The 24,828-nt window shown below is 45.9% G+C and overlaps 1 protein-coding gene across 6 annotated transcripts in view; it reads right to left on the bottom strand.

The window, feature by feature from the left end:
- Nucleotides 1-242: 242 nt before the first annotated feature.
- Nucleotides 243-24,828, bottom strand: part of LOC119173925 (rap1 GTPase-activating protein 1-like) — an 84,349-nt gene continuing 59,763 nt past the window's right edge. For 2 of the 6 annotated variants that reach the window (XM_075889737.1, XM_075889738.1), the window contains exons 13-18: nucleotides 20,885-21,050; nucleotides 19,361-19,666; nucleotides 15,341-15,405; nucleotides 13,824-14,188; nucleotides 8,002-8,102; nucleotides 243-640 (exon numbers count right to left, since the gene is read on the bottom strand). In XM_075889737.1, coding sequence (XP_075745852.1) covers nucleotides 536-640; nucleotides 8,002-8,102; nucleotides 13,824-14,188; nucleotides 15,341-15,405; nucleotides 19,361-19,666; nucleotides 20,885-21,050 — 1,108 coding nt within the window. In that variant the 3' untranslated portion in view covers nucleotides 243-535. Of the gene's footprint in view, nucleotides 641-8,001; nucleotides 8,103-13,795; nucleotides 14,189-15,340; nucleotides 15,406-19,360; nucleotides 19,667-20,884; nucleotides 21,051-24,828 lie in introns of all 6 variants that reach the window. The other 4 variants (XM_037424711.2, XM_075889741.1, XM_075889739.1 and 1 more) reach the window with 4 other exon arrangements.

The following is a 24,828-nucleotide window of genomic DNA, read 5'->3' on the forward strand; positions in this document are numbered from 1 at the left end:
CACAAAAGCACGCATCACATAAGTTAAATGTTGAAACATAACGCTCAATAAATTTTCACATGTCCATGGCATTATATATATATAATATATATATTATTATATATATATATAATATATATAATATATATAATATATTATATATATATAATTATATATATATATAATATATATTATATATATATATATATATATATATATATATATATATCATTTGCGGGCGAAGATGATGAGAGGTGTGGAGCAAAAAGGAGAGGGCGTTAGTCTCTGGCATAGAACACGTCAAAAACGGTGGGCAGCAGGAGCAGCGGGTACAGTTGTGTACAGGCGATGATACCGGATGTGTCGATAAAACCGTTTTGTCTTTTCTTCACTTTTTTGGCATACGTGCTTGAGCCAGCACACTCCCCTTCCATTCCGCAACAGCCGTGGGGAAAAAAAAGAAAACTAAAGAAAGAAGCGTTCGCGGCGAAGTAGAGAGAGTTGACTAGCAGTGGTGTGTCGTCGCGTCGACGACGCACAGTTTGTTGCGGGGATATCAGACGAGCTTCGACAGTCGCGCCACCTCGCGCTTGGCGAGCGAAAGGTCCGTCGTGAGACGCACTTCCTTGTCGGTCAACTTCTGCATTTCGGCCTGCATGATCTGCGAAGAAAGAGAACCAAATTAAAACCAATACGCACGGCGTGTTAAAGAGTATTTGCGCTTCAACAGAGCAAGAGCACTGAAACCATAATTTTGCACTTAGTTCTTTTTTGTTACAGCATGTAACTGATGATACTATCGCGGCTGGATACCTGGTTTGCGCGAGTGCACGGCGGTTGTTTATTTGGAGACGCTTTGAGAGCGTTCAGTATCAGTTTCGGTTTGAAGCTAAGCAAGAGCAGTTCCGGAGGCAAGGTACCTACGTCTGACCACGTGACCGACCGCAACTGTGACGTAGGCGATGCGCGCGAGAGGGCGCCGCATTGACAGCCAGCACAGTCAGCACACGCGAAGCGGCATGGAGGAAGAAAGCGGAGGTAGCGCAAGCGTAACGCTCGTGCCAGCATCCAGCCTACACAAACTTGTGACGTAGGTTTGTTTACATTCCCCCGCGTTGGTGCCGGCATCGCGAGGGGATCCACATCTCGCTTAGTTGCGCGGCGTGCACTTTAAAGGCGATTTCAAATGCGTTCTAGGCTATATTTGCCCTTAAAGAGACACTAAAGTCAAACAACAATTTACGTCAGAGCGAAAGTTCAATGTATGACATCTAAAACGACAATATCATAAACAACAGTGCCCCATTTACAAAGAAATTAAAGTAATTGCATAAGAACTCAAGCGCCGCAGTAGGAAATTTTCAAAATGATCACGATGACGTCAGACGGACCAACTACAATTCACCACTAGCAATCGATCTAGCTGCACTAAATAAAAAAAACGTTCTGTGCATTAAGAGACCCAATAAACGCTGCTTGTTCGTTTCTGTTAGATTCATGAGAAAAAAAAGTCGTCGGACGTTACTATGGGGAATGGATCGAGTGGTTCGAAAATTCAATTTTCACGCGGTTACACGGCACAGGTGGTGCCATCTAGCGGGGCACAGTTGAAACAAAATTGTCTGCAATCTCGAAGTCAATGGCGGCAAATTCATCTATGGCTGTTGTTGCTGCTGTGGCTCCCGCTGCTTTCAGTCTGCTGCTACTAGCGCAGTAAAGCCGGGCGACGTTGTGCATGACAACAGTGGTGTGAGATGGTCCGGTCGGTCCGTTTCTTGAGACGGGTAATCTGAAGTGCGCTAACCCGATGTGGAGCACTAAAAAGTGATTTCATTTCAAAATAGGCCCTTCCTTGGCTCAAAAGTAACACTACGAGGTTTCTCGACCACCACTTCAACAATCAGCATCGACTTTATAGTTGACTTTAGTGTCCCTTTAATATCTCGTATATGTTGTGGAAGTCTGCGCATAAACAAATATATCTCGATCGTCTTCGGAATTTTGGGCCTGTGCTCCATTAAAGAGGCCAAGACACTCAATTTTCGATCAGTATTTGTGTTACATGGGTTAAACCTTGTGCATTCACAAATAGCTGGTGAAAGTGCATTCGGTCGAACACTCATTTTTATAATTGAAAACTTTTATAAACACGAGTGCAACCTGAAGTCGGGCAACCCTGGCACACTCGCTAACCATGAAGTAGGAGGCTGCTAGCTCAGTGAGCGTCAGCATTCCGGCGAATGATATTGTTCCGTCCTCAGCTGCGCGTGAAGTCGAGATGTTCTAACTTTCCTCGAATTGGCACTAGAACTGAACGAGTTGCATCGGCCGAAACTTCAATAGAAAACGACAGCTCCACTTGTGGCCGCATATGACGTCGCATGTGCCATGGCAAAAATAGCGGTTGCCGGCGGTGGGCGGAGTTTACAGCCTGCGACTTCTAGGGCTGGTTTCGGGCTGAAACATTCCTTTGCTGCCCACAATTCATATCCTTGTAGGCACAATAGACCCTCTACTTCTAGTTCGCGCTGAAAGCCATGAATTGTTGCGTGGCCGTGTCATGGTCCTTTTAAGCAATTAGACACGTTTAAGGAAGCACAAACGAAGCGAAAGCGACTTATACTATGCTGCCCCAGCCGCAGGGTGGCAACGTTTCTCTAGTACACCTAGCGCAGGCTGCATTCTACTAAACCGGAACAGTGAAGCATCATAAGACAAGAAATTACTTAACTGGGCATGTCGACGTAGCCGACGTTTCGACCAGTGGACTTCTCTTCATCAAGTCATCAATCATTGCTGGTTTTAACAAAGACAAGTCCGCTTATCGAAGCGTCGGCTCCAGCGACATTAACTACATCGTAACGAGCTGGGGTGCTGCACTGGATATTTTTATTTATTTTATTTATACAATACTGCAGACCAATTTAATGGTCCAAGCAGGACGGGCAGAAAAAAAAATGTTCACGCACATACAATGCAATGCAATGTAACAAAAACAATGAAGCAACAAAACGCAGAATTCACTTGGAACTACAAAATAAACAAGCCACGGTGAAACCGACATTTCGCACAAACATAGCAGGGTTTCCAATCCAAATAAAACTAGAAAATCACGCACAACTTCAAGAAACATTGCTAAAAACCCGAACGTCAGTAATTAAAAGTTTCTAAAATGATCGTGTAGGGCTGTCATAAAATTTCCACTAAAAATTCTTTCTCGCAATTTATTCCAGTCATCTACCGTGCGTGGAAAATATGAAAACTTAAAGGTATTTGTTCGGGCAAAGAATGGGGATAAACTGTGGCTATGTGTGTGTCGTGTTTTCCTCGTGGTGGACGGACTAAAGAATGGAGTGGGTGATAATCCAGTCTTACACTTAATTGGGGATTCCATAAAAGCTAAGCGGGCAATTTGGCGTCTAATGTGTAGTGGTTGGATTTTATTGAGTGCCATGATACCTGACGGAGAATCACTTCTTTTATATTTATTATAAATAAAACGAACAGCCCTCCTCTGAACCTTCTCCAATTTGTTAATGTTTTTGTTCGTGTGCGGGTCCCAAACAACCGCTGCATACTCCAGTTTAGGCCTAATTATGGAATTATACGCTAAAAGCTTAACGTTACTAGGTGTACCTCGAAGTTTATGCCGTAAAAGACCAAGTTTTTTTAGCGCTGAAGAAGTTACCTGCTGAACGTGGTCGTTCCAATCTAATCTGGAGTTCAATACGATACCTAGGTATTTAAACTTACTAACCTCCTCGATTAAGGTGTTTTTAATTTTGTACCGGAAAGTTATGGGGTTTCGTTTCCTGGTTATACGTAAAAGAACTGTTTTTGTAGTGCTAATTTTCATGCCCCATTTGTCGCACCGAGATGATATGTCACGTAAAGCCCTATCTAGCCGATGTTGATCAGAAGCAGACTGCACTTCAGTATAAATCATGATATCATCCACGAACATTCCAATATTCACAGTATCACCAACAACGGACACTAAATCATTAACATACAACAAAAAAAACAGGGGTCCCAGCACACTTCCCTGGGGCACACCTGATGTCACTGTTAGAGAAGAGGAACAAGTACCATCGATGTCTACAAATTGCGTTCGATCTTTCAAATATGAATTAAACCAATTTACAAGTGTAGAAGGAATTCCTGCTTGTTTAAGTTTTAAAAGAAGGCTACCGTGAGGAACCCTGTCGAATGCCTTGCTTAAGTCTAAAAACAAAACATCAATTTGCCCGGAGTGATCTAAGATTGAACTAAAACTATGAACGGCGGTGACCAACTGCGTAACGGTCGAAAATCCCTTTCTAAAACCATGTTGGAAGGGACTTAATGTTTTATTTTTTTCCAGTACATTAAGAATATGGTTAGCTACAATATGTTCTATCATCTTGCAACAACAGCTCGTTAAGGAAATTGGTCGATAATTGTCAACATGAAAACGGTCTCCATTTTTAAAAACTGGAATTACCCTAGCCATTAGCCAATCATGGGGCAGCACGGACGTCCGAAAAGATTCACGAAAAATGACTGTCAAAAACCGAGCTAAAGATTCTGCATAGCGACGCAGAAAGGCGTTCGGGATTTCATCCGGGCCAGTAGTGCACTTAGGATCTAATCGCAGAAGCATTTCAAAAACTCCTTCAAAAGAAACAAGCTCGATCTGTTCCGAATAAGCCTCCATATAAAATTCATCACCTTGATCGTTTGAAAACACAGAATGAAAAAAGGAATTGAAAGCATTAGCAATGGAGAGACGAGATGTTTCCATCTTGCCATCAACCAATAATTGATCGAACGATTTACGTGCACTACGGATGTGATTCCAGAACTTTCCTGGATCGTTTAAAATGAACTGGGGCAAACTTTCGCAAAAATACCGTTTCCTTGCGGATTTTACGCTGCTCGAAAGTTTGGAGACTAACCTATTTAAGACATCACAATCGGGACTGCGAGTCTTCTTGATACGTTTAATTCGCCGCTTTAGGTGAATAATATCTCGGTTAATCCATGGATTGACCCTTTTGGTTCGTTTTTTCTTATCAGGTATAAAAGACTTTAAACAAAATTTGCAATGCTCTTTAAACATTTCCCACAAATGCCGCACATCATTACCTTGAAAGCTTTCGTAAGCTATGTCAAGGTAATCCAAAACAGACTCGTCCCTCGCCCTGGAGTAGTCTTTGACATATGTATGCTTAACTCCCGCCAAACGTTTTTTAGGTTCCAGAAAGACACTGGTAACTACAACCTTGTGATCAGAAATCCCGTCACTTACATGAAATGAATAATCAGAAAAACTGCGATCTAAGAACACAAGATCGAGTACGGACCTAGCTGTACCGCAAATTCTGGTGGGCTCAAGAACAACCTGGTTTAAATTATGAGTTAGCATAATGTCGGATAGAATATCAGAGTGCTCTGCGGCTCCGACACATCCAGTAGGCCAATCAATACCTGGTAGATTGATATCGCCAACAAGCATAAGCCTGGTTTTGCGGAAACTAAACAAATGATCTTGGAGCTTTCACAAATAAGAAGAATCAGAACTGGGAGGTCTGTACAGCGCACATAGGACGAAAGTGAAACTAGAAAATGTTATCTTGAGAAGCAGGCTTTCGTGGTCTTCTATTTGATTTAAAATCACAGCTTTTACATTTTTCTTTAACAGAACAGCCCCCCCCCCCTCGTGACCCACGGTCACGTCTGAAGACCGAAAACGATAAAGGAAAGACGCAGTCGTCAGTGATATCGCTGGTTAACCAAGTCTCAGTTATTACTGCTACGTCGGGGTTGTGCGCAAGTAATGCAATTTCCAGGGATTGGGATTTATTTACAACACTTTGGGCATTCATATTCAATACAATGAGCCTGTTGCGATAAAAATCGCTGCCGGGATCATGTCACTTCGACTGCGACTGCGCGGGGGACAAAATGAGCTTCATTCGTCTACCTGTTAAATCATCCCAAACATATGTTTCGTCATTAATTTTAAGTTTATCGTCATAAAGTTTTGGATCCAGCCCTTCATCCTTATCCTTGCGTGCCGATTCCCAGAGAAGTTTTCGCTTGCGGAGAGTTTCTTTGGAATAATCATTCTGAATGTAAATTTTCGAGCCTTTCAGCTTCTTAACGTTACTGAAAACAGCCATCTTCTCATTGAAGTCTTGGAAGTACAAGATTACTGGTCGGGTTTTTTGCTCGCCTCTACCGCTATCATTTTCACTGTTATATTGTCAAATTGCTGCCATTTGTCGACTGTGATTCATACTGAGGGCTGATGTGGCCTGTCTGATTAGCTTGGAATGCCGCCAATACAAGATTTCACAATATGGCGGAATTCGACAGAGCCCAGAATAACCCACCCCTTCCCCTCTCTGTTCATTCAACGTCATCGGTTGACATCTTTTTTAGGAGCGAAGCTTCTTAGGCCCACACTCCGATGTCGCCATCGAAGCTCGTAGCTTCGGGCATGCGCACCGAGTAAGTGACTTTTACATGAAAAGAAGTTAAAAGTGAGCCCCGTAACTGTCTTTCAGGGGGGGGGGGCACACACACCTCAAAATCAGCTCACGAGGGGTGGGGGTAAAGAGAGATAATAAGGATAGGATTAAAAGGTATAGAGATAGAGAGTGCGGAAGGAGAGAGCGAGGCGCAGGGACAACCACGTCCGGAAGTAAGGAGAAGATACTCTCCATCATCGAGCGTCTGACCTCTGCTCCAACAGACCCTTCCGTTCGCCTGTTCCAACTGCACGACAACATTCTGTACCGTCGTAGCTTCAACGCCGATGGCCCGGAATCGCTACTCGTGCTTCCCCATCACCTGCGTACCAGCGTTCTCGAACAACTACATGACGTACCTACAGCTGGTCACCTAGGCGTCTCTCGTACCTACGATCGTGCGCGACGTCACTTTATCTGGCCCGGACTGTATTGTTCTATGCTTCCCTACGTCACTGCTTGCGACCGCTGCCAACGCCGTAAGCGCCCCTCTGTGCTACTGTCTGGCCTCCTGCAGCCCATTGACATACTCACGGAACCATTCTTCCGTGTTGGCCTTGAACTGTTAGGCCCGTTTCCTACGTCCACCTCCGGAAATAAATGAGTTGCAGTCGCCACAGATTACGCCACACGCTTTACCATCACTAAAGCACTACCGACAAGCTGTTCCACTGACGTCGCTAACTTTCTGCTGTATGAAGTCATTCTTCATCACGGCGCTCCGCGGCAGCAGCTAACCGATCGAGAAAGGTACTTCCTTTCACGTGTTCTGGATGACATTCTGCGCGCCTGCTCCACTGAGCACAAGCTTACCACCGCTTATCATCCACAGACAAATGGATTGACCGAGCGTCTGAACCGAACGCTGACGCAGATGCTGTCTATGTACGTTTCACCAGATCACCATGACTGGGACAAAGCAATCCCCTTTGTCACCTTTCCGTACGCTAGGAGCAACTCAGCCATCTTGTTCGGCTGCCGATTCTCTGTGGACGACTTAATATAAGCCTAGATTTCGCCCCATCACAATATGAATGATGGACACGGTCGCAGGAGTCCGAGGACGGGGCACCACTCAGCGAGAGCTCTTGTCGGCGTCAGGAGATGGCGTAGGGCGAACCAGTCGGCCAGAGCTGCGCTGTCAGCAGGAGATCGCGGGGGCACAACCGGTCGGCACGAAATTCAACAAGCGAGTACGGGCATGCGCGCCGAGAAAGACGACAGGTGCGAGCTCACGGCGAGCAGGAACGCAGGCGCGGACGCAGGTGTCTCGCGCTGCGCCGCTCGCGCCGCATACTCGCTCGTTTACTTGTTGCCGCCACCAAGCGCAGCAGACGTTCTCCCAACCCGCTCCCCACCCTACAGCCGTCATGAAAGTCAGCAGCGAGATCAGGCGCATAGTAGTTTGCATCCAGTTTTTTAAGAAGCTTCGCTCATCGGTTGTATTCGTACACGGAACACCTGCTATTTTTTTATTCTGCTATATAACCAGCATAGTTATACTCACTGCTTTATCCTTGAGCCAGTCAAACTTTTCCCTCTTCATACGCGCTAGTTCTTGTGCCAGGCTCTCGATCTGCTCCTGAAAGCCTTGGAACATATCGGCACCTGCGGGAGGAAGACGATGCACACAAAAATACTGAACGCGCTACTCTGCGTGCCGAGAGTAAACTAAAAAAAAAAGCGTGCAACACGTGTAGGACAAAAGAACGTGCACCTATTTCCCATGCGATGCGAGCTATAAAGAAAGCATGCTCTCAAAGATGAAGTACCTAAAGCCACAAAGAGAGAAAAGGAAAGAATCTGATTGGCCAAAGCTTAAAGGGGTGGTGCCACCAAATTTCGGGCCTATCTCAAGCCTGCTATTGGTTTTCCCTGTATGCAAGAACTCTCCACGCGAAGGGCCGGACAAAAAAAAAAACGCGTAAAATATATTTTAATTCACTTTTAAAAGTGTAGCTGAACGCCCACTCTCACGATCTAGACCCATCGCTTGCGCAGCAACGCTGACGTTTCAGAATAGGCGAAGCAACAGCATTGTCGTGACGTCACACCAGATCTGTAGTGAGGAGTGTGATGGCGTCACTTTCAGAGAAACTGTGTGCGTCCGTCAAGAACACTGGGTGCTTTCGAAGCGTCCTTGTCTGTCAGAGACGCAGCGCGCGTCCAACAGCGGGGCTGTCTCATCCGCCATCAGCATCTCGGCGCCTATAAAAGGCCGCCGTATCGAGCGTCGGTCGGCTTCCTCGTCCACGTTCTGTACATACGTTGTAAATATAAACGCTTTGTTTCCGTCTGGCTGCCTTTTGCATTGCCACTGCCGGGATGCTACTGCAGCTGGCCATGGCGACTGTCGGCGCGTTTGTTTTGCTGGCGCTTGTGTGGCACGTGCGTATGAGAGCAGACGAAACTCGGCACGATGTGCGTCACAATTCTTGTGTGGTCCCATGACCAAGCCACCTATGCATAGACGCCACTGCCCAAATCGGCGCCACGAAACCGAAACCGAAAATGGTCCACATAAGTAGAGCAATAGTAAACTAATCAGCGAAAATACACGAATCTTGGTGCGTGTATCATGCTTCCTGGAGCTGAAGGAAAGGCTTACAGGAAAGAACATGCATTCCACAAATTTGGTGTCACCACCGCTTTAAGAGGGCTTTATGTATTCATCTATACGTACGGGGTGCGGACACAAAGCATGTGTAGGCACACTTTGGCGGTACTGAATTATACAGTTCAATACGATAAAATTATAGTCTCATTCTGAAGCACGCCATATGCGGCGTTTCAGAATAACACCAATTGCCGTCTGGCTCACAGCAAAGCGGTGGCTGATGGTTCACGGTTCACATTTTTTTTTTCCTCTTCCATAAGACCACGACCAAAATTTCTTCTGTTCTGCTCTAACTTGCTGCGGAGAGGCTGAATATTATATGACCTCCGCTAATCAACTTCTAGAAATAAGTCCTGTAGCACAAAAGAAAAAAAAACAATGAAGACGAAGGAATGGGAATCGAACCCACGACATTTTAACGCCAAGCTATAGCTGTATACTCAAAATCAGCGTCGACTGAGTGATAGTAGAGATGTGCCTATGTTAACTTTTAATGTTGCGGTTGTTTCAGCAAGACAATCCTTATTATCTTCATATTTAGTATTGCACTGGATCTTGGTGCACTTATGTTCACAGTAAGGAATTCTGAGCAGTGCAGCGCTTTTAGTCTACTTATAGTGTGTATTACAGTTTGTCCAAACAATCTATAGGTCATTTACGGAAACAACAAACTGGCCGCTTTTTATGGAATAAAAGTGAGACTGGCAGTGCATCCACGAGTCATTTTTAAATCGGTAGTTTGCCGAAACAACACGTTGCAGCTTTATTTAAAGCAGAGAAAATTAATTGGGATTTTACGAACTCGGCAATATAATCAGCTTTCCTTGAGCTCTAAATAGCCACGATATACGAAAAAAAAAAAAAAACTCGCAAACTCACAACCGCCAAAAATTGTCGAATGAATGTCACGGTGATAATCTTGCATTTTATGTTTACTGTTTCAGTACTCCATCTATACAGAAGAGAATGACCGGTTTAAAGCAACATTAACAGAAAAGAATTACAAAAAAGCAGCAAAGCTTCAGCGAGGTGCAAGCGATTTTCGCGTTGGAATAACCACATGCAGGCGATGCCATTCTGCAAGATGGCACGGTAGTCATGTAGGTTGCTCAATGCTGTTAAATACTGAACTCAATGTCTCGAGACCACAATATATCCGAAGTATGTGCTATGGCTGCAAGCTCGAAACCTTGCGATAAAGAGGATCCGGTTGCAAACATTAGTGATCTCGCAGGTTTCCCGTTCTTTTTCTTCATTAGAGTACTCCCGAACGAGTACCGGTGCTCATTATCTCGCAGTGCACGTGCGAAATGGAGGTTCGAAAAAAAAAAGAAAAAATGGTGGGCACACGGTTAATAGCATGTCTTCCTGAAATGTAGACGCGAAAACAAATCCTTAAAAAGCTTCTCGGCATTCGAGAATTACCTGAAACGGGACACAGCACGGATCTATTCGGCACATGATATCGTCATGCCATACTGTAAGACTCAAAGTCAGCGTTACAACAATTACTTCACGACTTATCTTGCGGTACGTTTACTAGGCAATCTTGACTGCATCAGGAGTAGGGTGGCAGAGTCGAATTTCACTTTTTTTTCATTGCCGAGTAAAAATCGAAGAGAAAGAAAAGTGTGACGTGGACGCGAAGCGTACTCTTGTGCTTAAAGCTGAGATTCACAAAGGACTTCGGGCTCACGAAAGATGCTCTCCGCAATTAATTTAGGGCGATCCGCAAGACTTATACGACACACTTCTCTGGCATGAGCTTATCTCGCAGAGGAGGTATACCTTGCTGTCATGTATTAGAACCAGCTGTACTTACACCACAGACTTGTTCGTTGAAGCCTACATGACTCGTCTACCAGCTTTGTGCTTTTTATGTACTGAGATTGGTGACACACAGCATCTGACGCAGCAATGCCCGAATTTCAGCCCGGAAAGAAAGGCACTGCTCGGACCACGTCGGTGCTTGACTCATTCATTCTTTGTGGTCCGTACTGGTTTTTCAATAAAGTTTGAAGCTTACTGATTGATTGATTTGTGGGGTTTAACGTCCCAAAACCACCACATGATTATGAGAAACGCCGCAGTGGAGGGCTCCGGAAATTTCGACCACCTGGAGTTCTTTAACGTGCACCCGAATCTGAGTACACGGGCCCACAACATTTCCGCCTCCATCGGAAATGCAGCCGCCACAGCCGGGATTTGATCCCGCGAAAGTTTGAAGCTTAAAGGGACACTAAAGTCAAATAACAATTTACGTCATAGTGATGGCTCAGTGTACGACAACATCTAAAACAACAATATTAGCAACAGCAGTGCCTTACTTACGGAGAAATTAATGTAAATGCCCAAGAACACAACCGCCGCAGTAAGACATTTTCGAAATGCTACTGATGACATCAGACGGACCGCCTACAATTAATCACTAGTAATCGATCTAACTGCACTAAATAAAGAACCTTCCGTGCACCAAAAGACGCAATAAAAAGCTGCTTGTTCATTTCTGTTTTATTCATGGGAAAAATAGCCGCCGGACGTTACTATGAAATGTGGCACAAGTGGTTGGAAAATTCAATTTTCGCGTGGACATGTCGTGCCATCTAGCGGGGCCCAGTTGAGCCAAAACACGCCTGCAATCTCGGAGCCAATGGCAGGATATTCATCAATGGCCGTTGTTGTTGCTGTTGCTCTCACTGCTTTAGTTCTGTTTACTAGTGTCGGCGACTGCCATTAAAGCCGGGCAACGTTGTGCACGGCAACAGTGACGTGAGTCAGACCGCTTCTTGAGGCGGGTAATTTGGAGTGCACTAACTCAATGCGGGCCACTAAAACGTGATTTTATTTGAAAATAAGCTCTTTCTTGGCACAAAAGTAACACTACGAGATATCTGGACCGCTATTCCAACAATCAACGTCGACTTTATAGTTGCCTTCAGTGTCCGTTTAAGCTTACAGCTAGGAAAAGTCTGTTTCCACATTCTAGGGCGTCGATGTTATACGTCATTTATCCCGAAAGGCTTGAGGTAATCAGAAAGGGCCTTCTACTACTACCGAATTCCTCTATGCTGATTAGCATCGGTCAACACAGACTAGTATGGACAATACACCCTTTTCATATATGTAAAGATGGCTTCACTGCGGTGATTTTCACCAAGCCAATGGCGGCGTAGCTTTTTTCGCAAAACGTGTACAATGGCACTTCCCTTGTTCTATGGTGTGGGCAATGCAAACCCAGCTTTCGCGTCGTAAACGTGCATAAAAGACAAGCTCCAACGTGTGCTGATAGAACTTGCGCGTTCGTTTCAACCGCGACAGTTGCCACCATTAGTTGGTCTATTGTGCAATGCATAGATGCATTCTAGTGATTAATGATAACTGTTCCGTTGCCGGCGGTGTATGTCAGGCTAATCCTGCCACCATGAACCCCGCTACCAAGATACGATAACGGAACGAAGCCGCATAACTTGAGCCATTCGCTGCCATTAGAGCAGACGTGCTCCGTCGGGGCAGTGCCAAGGTATTAAGTGCGGCATGCGTTACCTGCACATGCGCGGTGCACGCTGCTATGCGTGCTAGTGTATTACTTAAACTCTTTCCTTTTCTATTCTCTCCATCTACTTTACCCCTTCTCCCGTGTAGGGTAGCAAACCTGGTTTAACCTGGTTAACCTCCCTGCCTTTCCTTTGCTTTTCTATCTCTCTACCGACGCTGCAAGTGCATAGAGGTACGTTGAGGACGGATCGCGTAGCTTTTTATATGATTCTTATTAGGCCCCTTTCTTGTTTAATTAGCTCGCGGTAGCCGAACTCTCTCACAATTCTACGAATGACGGATGACGTTCGGAAAGCTACGTTTGCGCTGCGACGGCCGTCGCAACGGAGGGACGCGCGTTGCTCTCAACAATCCTCTGGTTCAATGATAAGCGCTGAAGCACAGAAACGCAGGAATTTCCGCAGATGATTGTCTAAATGCAGCTGCCGTGACCGGGAATCGTTCTTTCGACATGTGAGCTTCCTTAAAAGAAGGCTCCACTGTCACAGAAGGTACAGCACACCACCATCAGAAAGTGCTTGTATACTGCGCGTTCTCCTCCGCGGGATTTTTTCGTATAAATGACAATCTATAAACTGCTTATAAGTGGCAGGTAATGCGCATTTGCTATATGTTCACATTATCTGCACATACTTATGTTGTTATTGTTTCCTAATAATCTTGCTCTCTTCCCTGTTTTTGTTGTTATGAACATGCTTTGCAAGAGTTCTGTCACGTCGTTGACTACGGGCGCTGTAGTTTTAATATTTTTCATGTTTTTATTTTGGTTGTCGTGGCTATTTTCCAATATCCGTGAGTTTGCAATAGCCAGTCTTACACGTGGCCAAGTGGGGAATTTTTTCCCATCACGTTAAAAAGATATGATTCAGCTTTCTTCCGATGCTTCTTAGGCCCAAGCCTAGGCGACTGCAAGCCCAGGCGACGATCGTAAGCAGAGTAAATGAAATAACAATAAACAATTAATTATTTATGATGTCATCGTTCAGTATTTAAACACCATGCCAAATTCCAGCTTAGCATGCACGGTCACTGCAGTTGCGACGGATATAAAGCAGGAAGCGACATGCAAGAAGGAGCAGTCGTTGCTTTAAAGAGCGCACGCGTGTACGTGCATCGGGAGACAACCAACCACCGTGCAGAAGCGCTAGGATAAGCACCATCCGCGTGCGATCCACCTCCGCTGGCCGCTGACGCCGCCGTGGCCTGTATGAGCAGGGAGCGGGAGTTGCGGGACGGGATCTCCGGCGGCGGCACCATCGTGCTGCCGCTGAGCCCCAGGTCGGACTCGACGCTGTTCAGACTAGAGGTGTCGGACTCGGTGCAGCCTGGCTGATGGTGCTGAGAGCCCGGCTGCTGAGAGCCCAGCTGGGATTTGGCCAACGAGGGAGGCGTCTCAGGACTGGACACAGGAGTGGTGGGACTACTGTTGGGACGACGCCGGCTCATGCCCAACAGCGAGGTGACCGTGGGGAAGTCCAGCCTGCCGAGTTTGTTTCGGAAATCCCGGATATAACCAGGACGGCTAGGAGACGGTGGCACACCAAGCAGACTACACTCGGTGACATGCTCTATTCTGTTCACGTGGACTCTACATGTAGCTTCCACAACGCCACCGGCGGTTAAGTGAACTAAATAGGGTTTGGTCGTGACAATTTATCTACAACACGGCAGTCAGTTACGACTTATTCCGGATAACCTTTGTACACGGGTATACAGTGACCCACAGGGCACCACCCTGTGTCATGTCGCATGCCGTTCTGGTCGCCTTTTCTGCAGAAGAGATGATTACGCAGATGGGACTACTTGATTATTTCATATCCGCTTCAATATCCGCCAGAAAATCGGAGGCTAATGGCTACATGGTTCACATTGAACACGGCCACTCACAGTTGCCTTCCACAAATTTTGGGGGGCATAGGCAGACAAGTAGCAACCGAAAAGACACAAGGCACATCCCTGATCAACATTTCACGTTGCCTTGACGTTCCCGCCAGACTGCCAGCATAATGTCTGCCAGCAACTAGTGATAGTATTTTAATAAATGGACTCGATTCTTAAAGCAACGGTGGCTTTGCTTCTAAGTTGCTCCAGGTAATGCAGTAGTATTCAGTGCTGCGGTTGCTGCTACAGCGGGTTAGTCAAAATTGTTAGTGGTTTAAGCAAGTCAGTTGCATTTTTTTATAAGTTCGTCAGGACGCCATAACACATGCTCGTATCTCTAAGACTAAAAGGAATAATGTGAGCAATTTTACCAACATCAAACAGAAAAATGGCTTTATGTATGAATTCTACACGTTAATTTTAGAAAGCATTAGCCACTGTTAAGTCAAAATAAAAAATGTCTCGTTTATAGTGAGAAATACATAGCTGAGTGAGGCCCTATTTTGTGAGCACGCTGTATTCACAGCTTCAAAGATAGCTGTTGTACCAAAACGCAGTAAGCTTTAGCCTTCACTATAGGAAGCTGTGACAACGCGGAAAGTGTCGTCTTCCCTAACGCATAGGTAGTACGTGACGCGGAACTCTTGTGTGCGTGACAGTCATTAATGAAAAAAAATAATATTTAAGCATAAAATATGGGCTTTTGACTACATAGCAACTCAATCATAGAATATTTTTGGCATGTTTCTCAAAATAATGAGGCGAAAGAAGAATGTACGTGTCGCAGACTCACCGCCGCGCGCTGCTTTGGGATGGCGATCCTTGGTTGACGCTCTTGGAACTCTGGGCTTTAGGCGTCTGATGAAAAAAGAAAACGAAAAAAGACCGACTCATTCAGTAACACTGCAAGCAGACTTATATTAAGGTAACCTAATATGCTTAAACATTGTCTTCAGCAGCACAACTGAACGAAACACACGAAAGAAGAAGGCAGAATAACCAAGTGCTGCTGTTCAATCATAAAATATTACAAAAATTTACGAGAAGGCAAGAAAAGTAAAATTTAACCAAGCTGTGCAGATGTGATAAAAATTAACATGCAACGTTGAATATCGCCTATCTGCCCACCTGCTGCGGGGATATGCGTCTGTCTTTAACAGATAACGATCTCAGCATGTGAGCGTAAACTTATTAACTGCATGATAACATCTGCGCTGTTTTAGTATGTTTTACTTGACTGCGTCACCACACTTTCTCAAATGAAAATTTCAATTGCGATTCAACGCTATTATAACTTGAAAGTGTCTAACGCCAGGGTCCAACCACGGATCCGCTGACGTATTTCCGTCATTGATATGACGTTGTGAAATATATACGAACATATTGACAGAAAAAAAATGGCCCCCTATCTGCACGTTTCACTGCAAATGTCGTCGAAAGATCTTGCGTCTGGAGAGAGTGAACAAAATATTTATTTGATGTTCTGCGCGAGAAAATCGGTGAATTGCATTCTATAGGCGCTGCGTTAGAGTGTCTCAATCCGTGCAGCGAAGGCGAACGAGCGATCGCGGCACGTTAGACACGATCGATATCTGGCAGTTATCTTTGAAAACGAAGGAAGGCGTGCGCGCCTGTCTCGGAGGCGATAAGGTGTAGAATGCAAAGCGATGGGCAGGTGCCACCACCGAGTCGTCTTAGCAACGCGCTGGAAACACTTGCCTTTTGAGCACCGCGTTGCATTGTCAGCGCAGGGTGATAAACGCTACGGTCTTTAGAATTACTTATGTATGCCTTCTTCATTATAAAAACACACATACAGAATATTTACGTGTTGTTATGGCGCTTCGTATATGCGCAATAATTGCTTTTCAGTTGATAATCACGCAAGTATGAGCGCTTAAACTTAAGCAATATTTTGGGTGCTGCGGATGGTGCTAGCCGTTTGGAGCAGCGTTACGGCGGACAGACGAAATTACAGACCGACAGACCAAAATTTTGCGTCGAAGTACACCAAGAAAGACTATCATCTTTAAAAAGAACGACAAGGAAAGATATTGCCGCGCGGCGTCTGACCACAGCCCTATTCATTTGCAGCGTGTGGCGCTAACCACTATGCCACGAAGCGTACGTTGCCGAGGACGCTGACGGCAAGCTATCTATATACACAACGCACCGTTTGGCAGTCCTCAGAGCTCTGAAACTTCAGCGTGTTTTTCTTATCAGTAGCGAGATGGCGCGACGGCCTCGCGTTGGGCGCGCTACGGGGCACCGCCTCCTCGGAGCATAGTCTCTCCTGTGCGCGCGCTTATCAGACTCGTAAATCGGGAGAGGACGAAGTTCACTTCGCACGTCGCGTTGCCGCGTTTACGAAAGGAGCGCGCTCCTGGCACGCGACGAAGTAAGAATTGTGAAAATTGTTCGCGCTTGTCCTGTGTATATTTCTGCTGATTTCGTGCGTGCTTTCCGCTTGAGGTACGCGCTACAAGTTTCAAGATGCTTGCCGTTTTTCACGTGACTTTGCAATTTGTTGCTGTTGATGAAACAATGCACAATACAAGCTCAACTACTTATATGAAGACACATTTCACTCTCGTGTTAGACCGATTCTTAGATAGGAGGATCAGCTACATGTTTCCTGTGCCTTCACAGCGACGCGCTGCACCAAACTTGACACTTTGCGAACTATCCCTCCTTTGGGTCATATCATATCGTTGATTTTAAAAGACAGCAATGTGTAGCTCTGAGTGACAGTGGTCAGGTTTCTCTCGCGGCAGAAAAAAAAGACACCTGCAAAACATCCTTTCAGTCAATAGAGTTACTTTTCAGCGTTTACTCTCACCTTTGTTTTCTCTATAAACTCGCGCACTCGCAATAGGAAGAAACAACGAGACAAAAACAAAAGGCTGTTCAGCAATGTGGTACCCTCTGCAAAGGTGCCTTCACTGCAACATGACAATGCGTGCAGCGAAGCGCACTTAAAAGCTACAAAGCTTTCATTCATGTATTTACACGTTTGCATGAGATGACGGTATTATTATTATTATTATTATTATTATTATTATTATTATTATTATTATTATTATTATCATCATTATTATTATTATTATTATTATTATTATTATTATTATTATTATTATTATTATTATTATTATTATTATTATTATTACTGGCTCCCACTACGACGAAACACTTTAAAGATACCAAGCGAGATTATTCCCATTGGGCTGACAAGATAAAGTAGCAAATAATGTAATTTTAAAAACTCCAACAACGAGCTATGACACTCTGTATTGCGCATCGTGCGTTGCAAGAAAACTCTAAACATGCCCACTGTTCTTGAGAATGTAGATTAGCCGAAAATTGCGTGCCTCGCAAACTTTTCTGGCTTAGTAACCAGATCCATAGAAGTCATTTCCAACACTTTACCCTGCAACATTACAAAGAGTGGTCATACACTTAGGTTAAAAAAGAAAAAAAAAACACGAAACAAGTCCTGTATCTTCATATTTATTTCTTTTTTATTGGCAGAAACTAAAAGAGAGGATTTCACTTTATTAATCTTCCCCCAATATTTTGTAATATCCGTCGCTTTGAAAGAAAAATGACAAAGATGCCAGACACTACATTCGTTTGTCAGAGTGCTTAACTTTATCTTTGTTTTACTGCAATAGCAAATATATGGGCACTCTCGGCTGAATTTTGCCGCCGACGTCGCCGTCACTCACCGTATATGAATACATATCTACATATATAAAAACACAACAAAGAAAAATAATGCAGAAAAAGACTTCGCCACGAGGAATCGAACGTCAGACCGCTGAATTGTGAGTGCGAGGTGTTCACCACTGTGCCACGAAGGAGTACCTCCTTCAACGTTCAAACCCGCAAGCTATTTTTTTTACTACCACTTACCGCTGTTGATGGGCATCTCGGGGAGAACTACCATGTCTTCAGCATTACGAGCAACATGACACAATTAGCGTGCGTCGCCATATCGTCACGACGCGGCGGCGCACGCTCTCGTCTCCCACGCGTACTTTGCCCCGGGGAGAGGGGGCAGGGTGGACGCTCACGCGTGCGCTTGCTTATCTCGCTGTGGGGACAATCGTACGCCTTGGATAGCCTTGGTCTTTCCCGGAACGATTCTGTTGTAGTTACCAGGCGCACAAGGGCCACTGCAATCGTTCCACAGTATCCGTTTGCGAAAAGGGCGCGCCTTTCAGACACAGCGAAGAAACAATTCAGACGCTTATTCGCATTCATCTGTACCTGTGAGCACGTTTCGTGCGCAATTAGTGCATGAGAAACGCGGGGTACGTTTCAATCTGCTTGCCATTCTGCGCGAGACCTTCCAATTTGGTGCTATCACCTTCATTGCTTAGCGTTTGCGGCAAAGCTGCGATTTTTCTTTTTTTGAACACGGGGCTTACTTTCAGCGAGACCGTGAGCGCGCAGGTGTAGTTCTACACTGCGCTTACTGAGTGCAACACCGGCACGTCGCGACATCCCGAGGACGCCGCGGTAACTATGCAAATCACGATACTCAAGTCAGCCAGTGATCGGGGACTGTGTTTACGACGCTTTCATTTTGGATTATGGCACCATTTGTCAAGAAAAGAACGAGCGGTTTCCAGCTGACTGAGAATCAATTTGCAAAGTCCAGGTAACGCGCTGCGCTATATTCCTTGGCTCACATGATCTCAGGAGCCTCGAATTTCGATAAGCAACGTGATCTGACCACGCTCTATAAAAGGTGTAGGGCCCCTTTAAAAGCGCACGAAACAGCTCTGAAAATGCCAAAAGCTTGACCGACCCCAGTGGCAAGCGGCGTGTTCTCCCCGATGACGGTGTTGGTGAGACTGCTGCTGCTGGCGCTGGATGACGATCGCTTGGCCAGGTTGGACTCAACGGATTGACTGCGTATCTTGACGCTGAGCGCCTTGCGGAAAAAGCCATCCAGAAAGCTCGCGCCGCTGGCCACGGCCACGGGGCCACCGTTGGTGGCCGCGCCATCGTCGAGCTCGTCACCGGTCAAGAAGCTGGCGCTGCCGGAAAATTCCTGCGTCTTGCAGAGCAGCTGGTCGTGGAGGGTCTGCAGCAGCGACGACCGGGTCCGCGCCTGGAGCGGAAAAGGCGGGTCAGCGAAATAGTCTCCATGTGCACGTCTTTAGAGTACATCTTCACAGCGTTTAAAAGTGCATAAAAATGGTGCGTAACTAAGTTTGCCTGCAAGGGTCCCAAATGAGCTTTCGAATCGAGGAATTGACACACATGGTCTCGTGGCTGACCCCTTAGAAAGCCCCTTGGTCCCTTGCGCATTTGCTAAAGGCGACTCGGTGATGACTGCCATTTTTTTCTTTTGAGTAGGTTCTACACCTGATTGTACCGAATTTGCATTGAACTGTTACACACACACAGGAATACGCTCGAAATTATGTATACAGTAACACGCAGCTCTTTTGACTAACTAATGCCACTACATAATATGTTGGCACAAAACAGTTATTTCACGGCTTAGAGAATAGTAAGGGGAAAAAATGAAAACAGCTCGCACTAAGTCGCGCAAAGCAAGGTCACAGCAAAGCTGGTGAGCACCTAGCTCGTCCTGGCTTCGCAAGGCTTTTACCCTCTAAATTCTTTCTTTGCCACCCCTTCCTTACTATATGTGGCTATGGCTGCTCCCTTTTTGAACTTTTTGTATCTGTTTGCATGTTTTTTTCTTAAGCTTTTCTAGTCTTTTCTATGTTCCGATTCCTTCTAGTTTTCGCTTTCTCTGTTTCTCTTCATGTCCTTTTTTTTTTTGTCGTTCTGTCGTCGTTCTCTCACCTTCTACCTGTTTAACTCTTCACTTTTTTTCTACATATTTCTCTCTTTATCGTTCTTTGTCTCTTTTCTCCTTTCTCTGAACTCATTGGTCCTCCTCCTCACCCCAAATATGTTCTCCTCAAGCTGAATCTTCTTCCCTAACCCATGGCTTTACTCTACAAGGTTATGTTAGGCTCTGCTAGCATACCTTGACAGCCGGATGGTTACGATACTCGCCTTCGGACCGTGGGTAAGCGAGTTCCAATCCTGTCTCGTCAAGAACTTTCCTTTCCAAAATATTTATCTTTCTCTCTCTCTCTCTTTGTACTCGTTCTCACGGGGATAAGAGTCATGCCATCCCACGCCGGACAAATCGAAACACGTGTCCTTGGAGCGAAGCGGAAGTTGAATAATAGGACGAACATTGCGCGTGCGAGCTCATTATGATGGTGACAGTTTCCTTCCTGTTCACCGATTACACCAACGGCTTGCGTAAGCGGGTCCGCCGTTAATTGAAGTGCACGGCGCTCACCTCTAGCCGCGCAAACTGCTCGGCCCGGTACGACGCGTTCTCGGCGTTTATGAGCTTCTGGAGCAGGAACTCGCGGAATTCGGGTCCAGCCTCGAACTCGGCCGGCACCGGCAGCTTGGGCTCGAAGAAGGGAACGTCCAGTCGAGCCGTCACTGCCACTCGGTACCTGCGCATGGAAAAGTCCCACGCATCCTTATGCATTTCTCTAAGACGATTCGAAGGCCAAAGCCACCCTTTTCTCCTCATATTCGAATGCGTAGATATATATTTACCCCAATTGTTCTTCGGTACTGAGTGCTCAATACAACGGCACCAATTCGCGTTTGTTGAGGCCCTCCGTGAACAATATTAATAGAAGGAAGCAAAGGTGAGGCGACTCAAGAAATGGTTCGGTGGTATCGAGTGAATAGCACACACTGCAAGCACTGCTATGTGTTTGCGTGAAATACAGAAAAAGATGGTTCAGCTTACGAACGAACGTCGCACATGCACCCTTTATGCGTCGTCTAACACATACAGAGCCACAGGTACTCTGCTAACGAAACAGTAGTTATGCAATATATGTTGCTACGGCTAACTTGCTTTTCTGTTTATGTCTTCAACTTTCCGAATGACTGTCGTAATATACGTAATCTACGTAATGTACGTAATGTCGTATTCTATCGTAGTATACGGGCACTGCGCATGTGCAGTCAAATTTCTTCGGTACCGCCAACCTTCATTTTTCTGATTCCAGAACTCTCCAGTAATAAAGTACTTCCTTGGGTGTCCTTATCAAGGGATAAAATGAACTCCAACGAAGTTTTGTCAATGCGCGACAATTGATTTCGGGTCTCCCCTTCACACCCTCCTTCTCCCAGATTCTCTGTTCAGATTTATGTTCGGTCGTCCCGCGAACTCGCCCGAACAACAACAATATTCCGAAGAACATTCGGCGATAGCATGGTTGAGCGATTGCGAATAATCTGTACTCTATTCTATAAATGGCGTGCCTTGCCGATGGACCATTCGAGCGAATACTTTCGGCGCATTGCGTAACCTCACTGCGGGAAGCCTCAGCTGCAGTTCCTCTCCTCCACTACAGTTTTGCACGACCTTTGTACAGCGGGTATATTGAACATGAATTATTATAGATTGTGCAGCGGAGTTCCGAGACAAAAAAAAAAGATGAGCCTGCCAAAAGCCGACGCCAAGCACGGTGAATGAAAAAAAAAAAAACGAGAACGACAAAGAAGAATCAGAAAAGGTCCATTAGCTAGATATTGTCATGTACTCGAATGACGGAGGAAAAATAAAATAACGGTCAAACAGTGTTTTTCAATGAAGAGCACTGAAGAACGCAGCTAAATGCCGGGACGATAATTCAGATCGATGACCGAAAGGGAATTCTCTAAATAGAGGGAAAATCGGGAATGCAGAATGGAACCGCGGTCAAGACAATATTTGGGCCGTTGACCCCTCTGCGGGGGCGTGCGCTTCGTTTTCGATATTACGCGGCAGCGAACTTTTTACCGGCCCCTATTTCTGGATCGGTGACCGATTTCGGCTGCAGGTCACTGCGGTTTCTCAAATGCCGGCAATGCACCAACCCGGGTTGCCCGAAATGTCCGCATGTGACGTTGTGGTTTTCCGAAATTACGAAGAAAGAAGGCTCGACCGGGCGCGATGAGAAATGTACACAACGCATGAGAAACAGTCATATTTGCAAGATGTTTCAGCGCGCGAACAAAGGAAAAGGGACAGGGTAGACAGAAAGAGTGCTGACTTCCAACTAACTTTATTTCACAGAGTGGCAAGAATATATACTGCTAAAAAGGATGATAACAGAGCATGAAGGTAAAATGCAAGCCTAATCTATACATCAGTAACAAAACACGTGTGACGGGTCCTCTATTGCCTCAAAGCCCAGCCAGGTAGTCGCGTTCAGCCTGCGCTGAAACATCTTGCAAGTATGACTACGCACCAACTAGCCCAATCTTCCACTCTCATGAGAAACAGCCCATGGTAGCGACTCGCGAGCCTATTGGCACATGACGAAAGAGCAGTGCGGGCTTGACATGCACGAGAACAGCGCGGACTTGACACGAGGACGTAGTAGGGGGAAAAGTGTTTATGTTTATAAGAGGGGAAAGAAGAGAAAAGTGAGCCCCGTAACTGTCTGCATCAGGGCGCGACACCTCAACAGTAGCTCACAAGGGATGGGGGTGAGGAGGGAGTAAAAGGATAGGATTAAAGGTACATATATATAGAGAGATGAGCTGGTACAGCGAGCGAAGACATATGAGGGATAGGAGAGATAGGAAAGATGGAAGCACGGTCACATGAGTCCGAGGACGGGGCACCACTTGCGAGAGCTCTTGTCGGCGTCAGAAGATGGCGTAGGTCAGAGCTACGCTGTCGTCAGAGATCGGCGTCAGGAGATGACGTAGGGCCAGCCCAGTCAGCCAGAGCTACGCTGACACCGGAGATCGCGAGAGCACAACCTGTCGGCACGGAATCCAGCGAACCGACGTAGCAGGTAACGACAAGCGCTGACTACAAAAACAAAGGTATTGTGGTGAGCGTCGGAACTCGCACGGATCAAGCTGTGTTTATACTCTCGCGCCTGAGCACCTCAACGTAACACGAACTACGGGCCGTCAAGCTCACTAGTTGTGTTATCTCTTAAACTATGCATTAGATAATATGATTAAAACATGCCCCCTCGTACGATTTCCTCCTCCTCCTCTCTTTCCTTCCCCTTTTGGCGGCGGCGGCCCGCACTCGCGTGCCGCCGCAGATAGGCAGACCGAGAACAAACAACCATACCGCACTGACGTCTTGTCTCGTAGTCAGTCCATCCGCTGCATGACCTTCGAAGTATAAAGCCCCCGAAAGCAGCGATAACGTGTTCGAATAGTTCGATACTGTTATAAAACTTTTGAAGTGTTTAATCATAGCTTGCCTTTATACAGGGGGGAAGTGATTTTAAAAGAAACGAAGAGAAAAGTGAGCCCCGTAACTGTCTCTCAGGGGGAGGACACCTCAACAGTAGCTCACGAGGGATGGGAGTAGAGATGGGAATAAAAGGATAGGATTAAAAGGTAGAGAGATAGAGAGAGAGGGAGGAGAGAGCGAGGCCGTGGGACAGAGAGCGACGGAAGTAAGGAGAAGACAGTACGACGAGGATCTATTACACACGAGGTGCAACTGTTACACAAGAATTCAACTTGGTGCGCAAGCAGAAAAGAAGAAGGGAGACAGGAAAGAGCGCTGTTTTCTGTCTCCCTTCTTTCCTTCTGCTTACGCAGCAGGTCGAGCTAGTCCGCGAAGACGTTCTGCTGTTGCACGAGGCCTGCGCAGCCTTCCTGCGCATGCAGTGAACACGACGACGGCCGTGACGTCACTGCACCTGTTGTCCGACCACAGTCTACAGTGAAATATTATGTGCTCCAAAGTTGGGTCTTCATTGCTGCTATGCGTCGATGCTGGGACGCTGCCTGCAACGTGTTCACTACGTAATAATTTCAAGTAGCAAACTTAACGCCACGCACGTAACGCGGTACTAATCCTGGCTTCAATGTAACGCTCCCTAGTATTGATTGATTGATTGCAGACAACCACAGACCTATTGCAGTGTAACCTGCAAGGCACTCGAACTTTTCGCTATATGAGCGATTACTCTTGCTTCACGAAGGTCAGTAGCTTAAACCAACACGACGAGAAAAAAAAAAGGACCTATATATGCGTATAAAATTAGTGTTTCCGCAAGTTGTTTCCGCTTGGTATCTTTCGACGCATTCAGTTACGAGGAGCTACAGAATCAAGCCTACTACAATTACAGAGTCCAGAACTGTGACGTCACGAAGTAACGTTCGGTTGGCTATGCTGAGCGTGAAGTCGCGTTTAGCAAAATCCGCCGTATGTATTTCCTGTGCTGTCCCCTGTCGCTTTGGTGAAGTTTT

This window comes from Rhipicephalus microplus, chromosome 3, assembly GCF_043290135.1.
Source record: "Rhipicephalus microplus isolate Deutch F79 chromosome 3, USDA_Rmic, whole genome shotgun sequence".
NCBI lineage: Eukaryota > Metazoa > Arthropoda > Arachnida > Ixodida > Ixodidae > Rhipicephalus > Rhipicephalus microplus.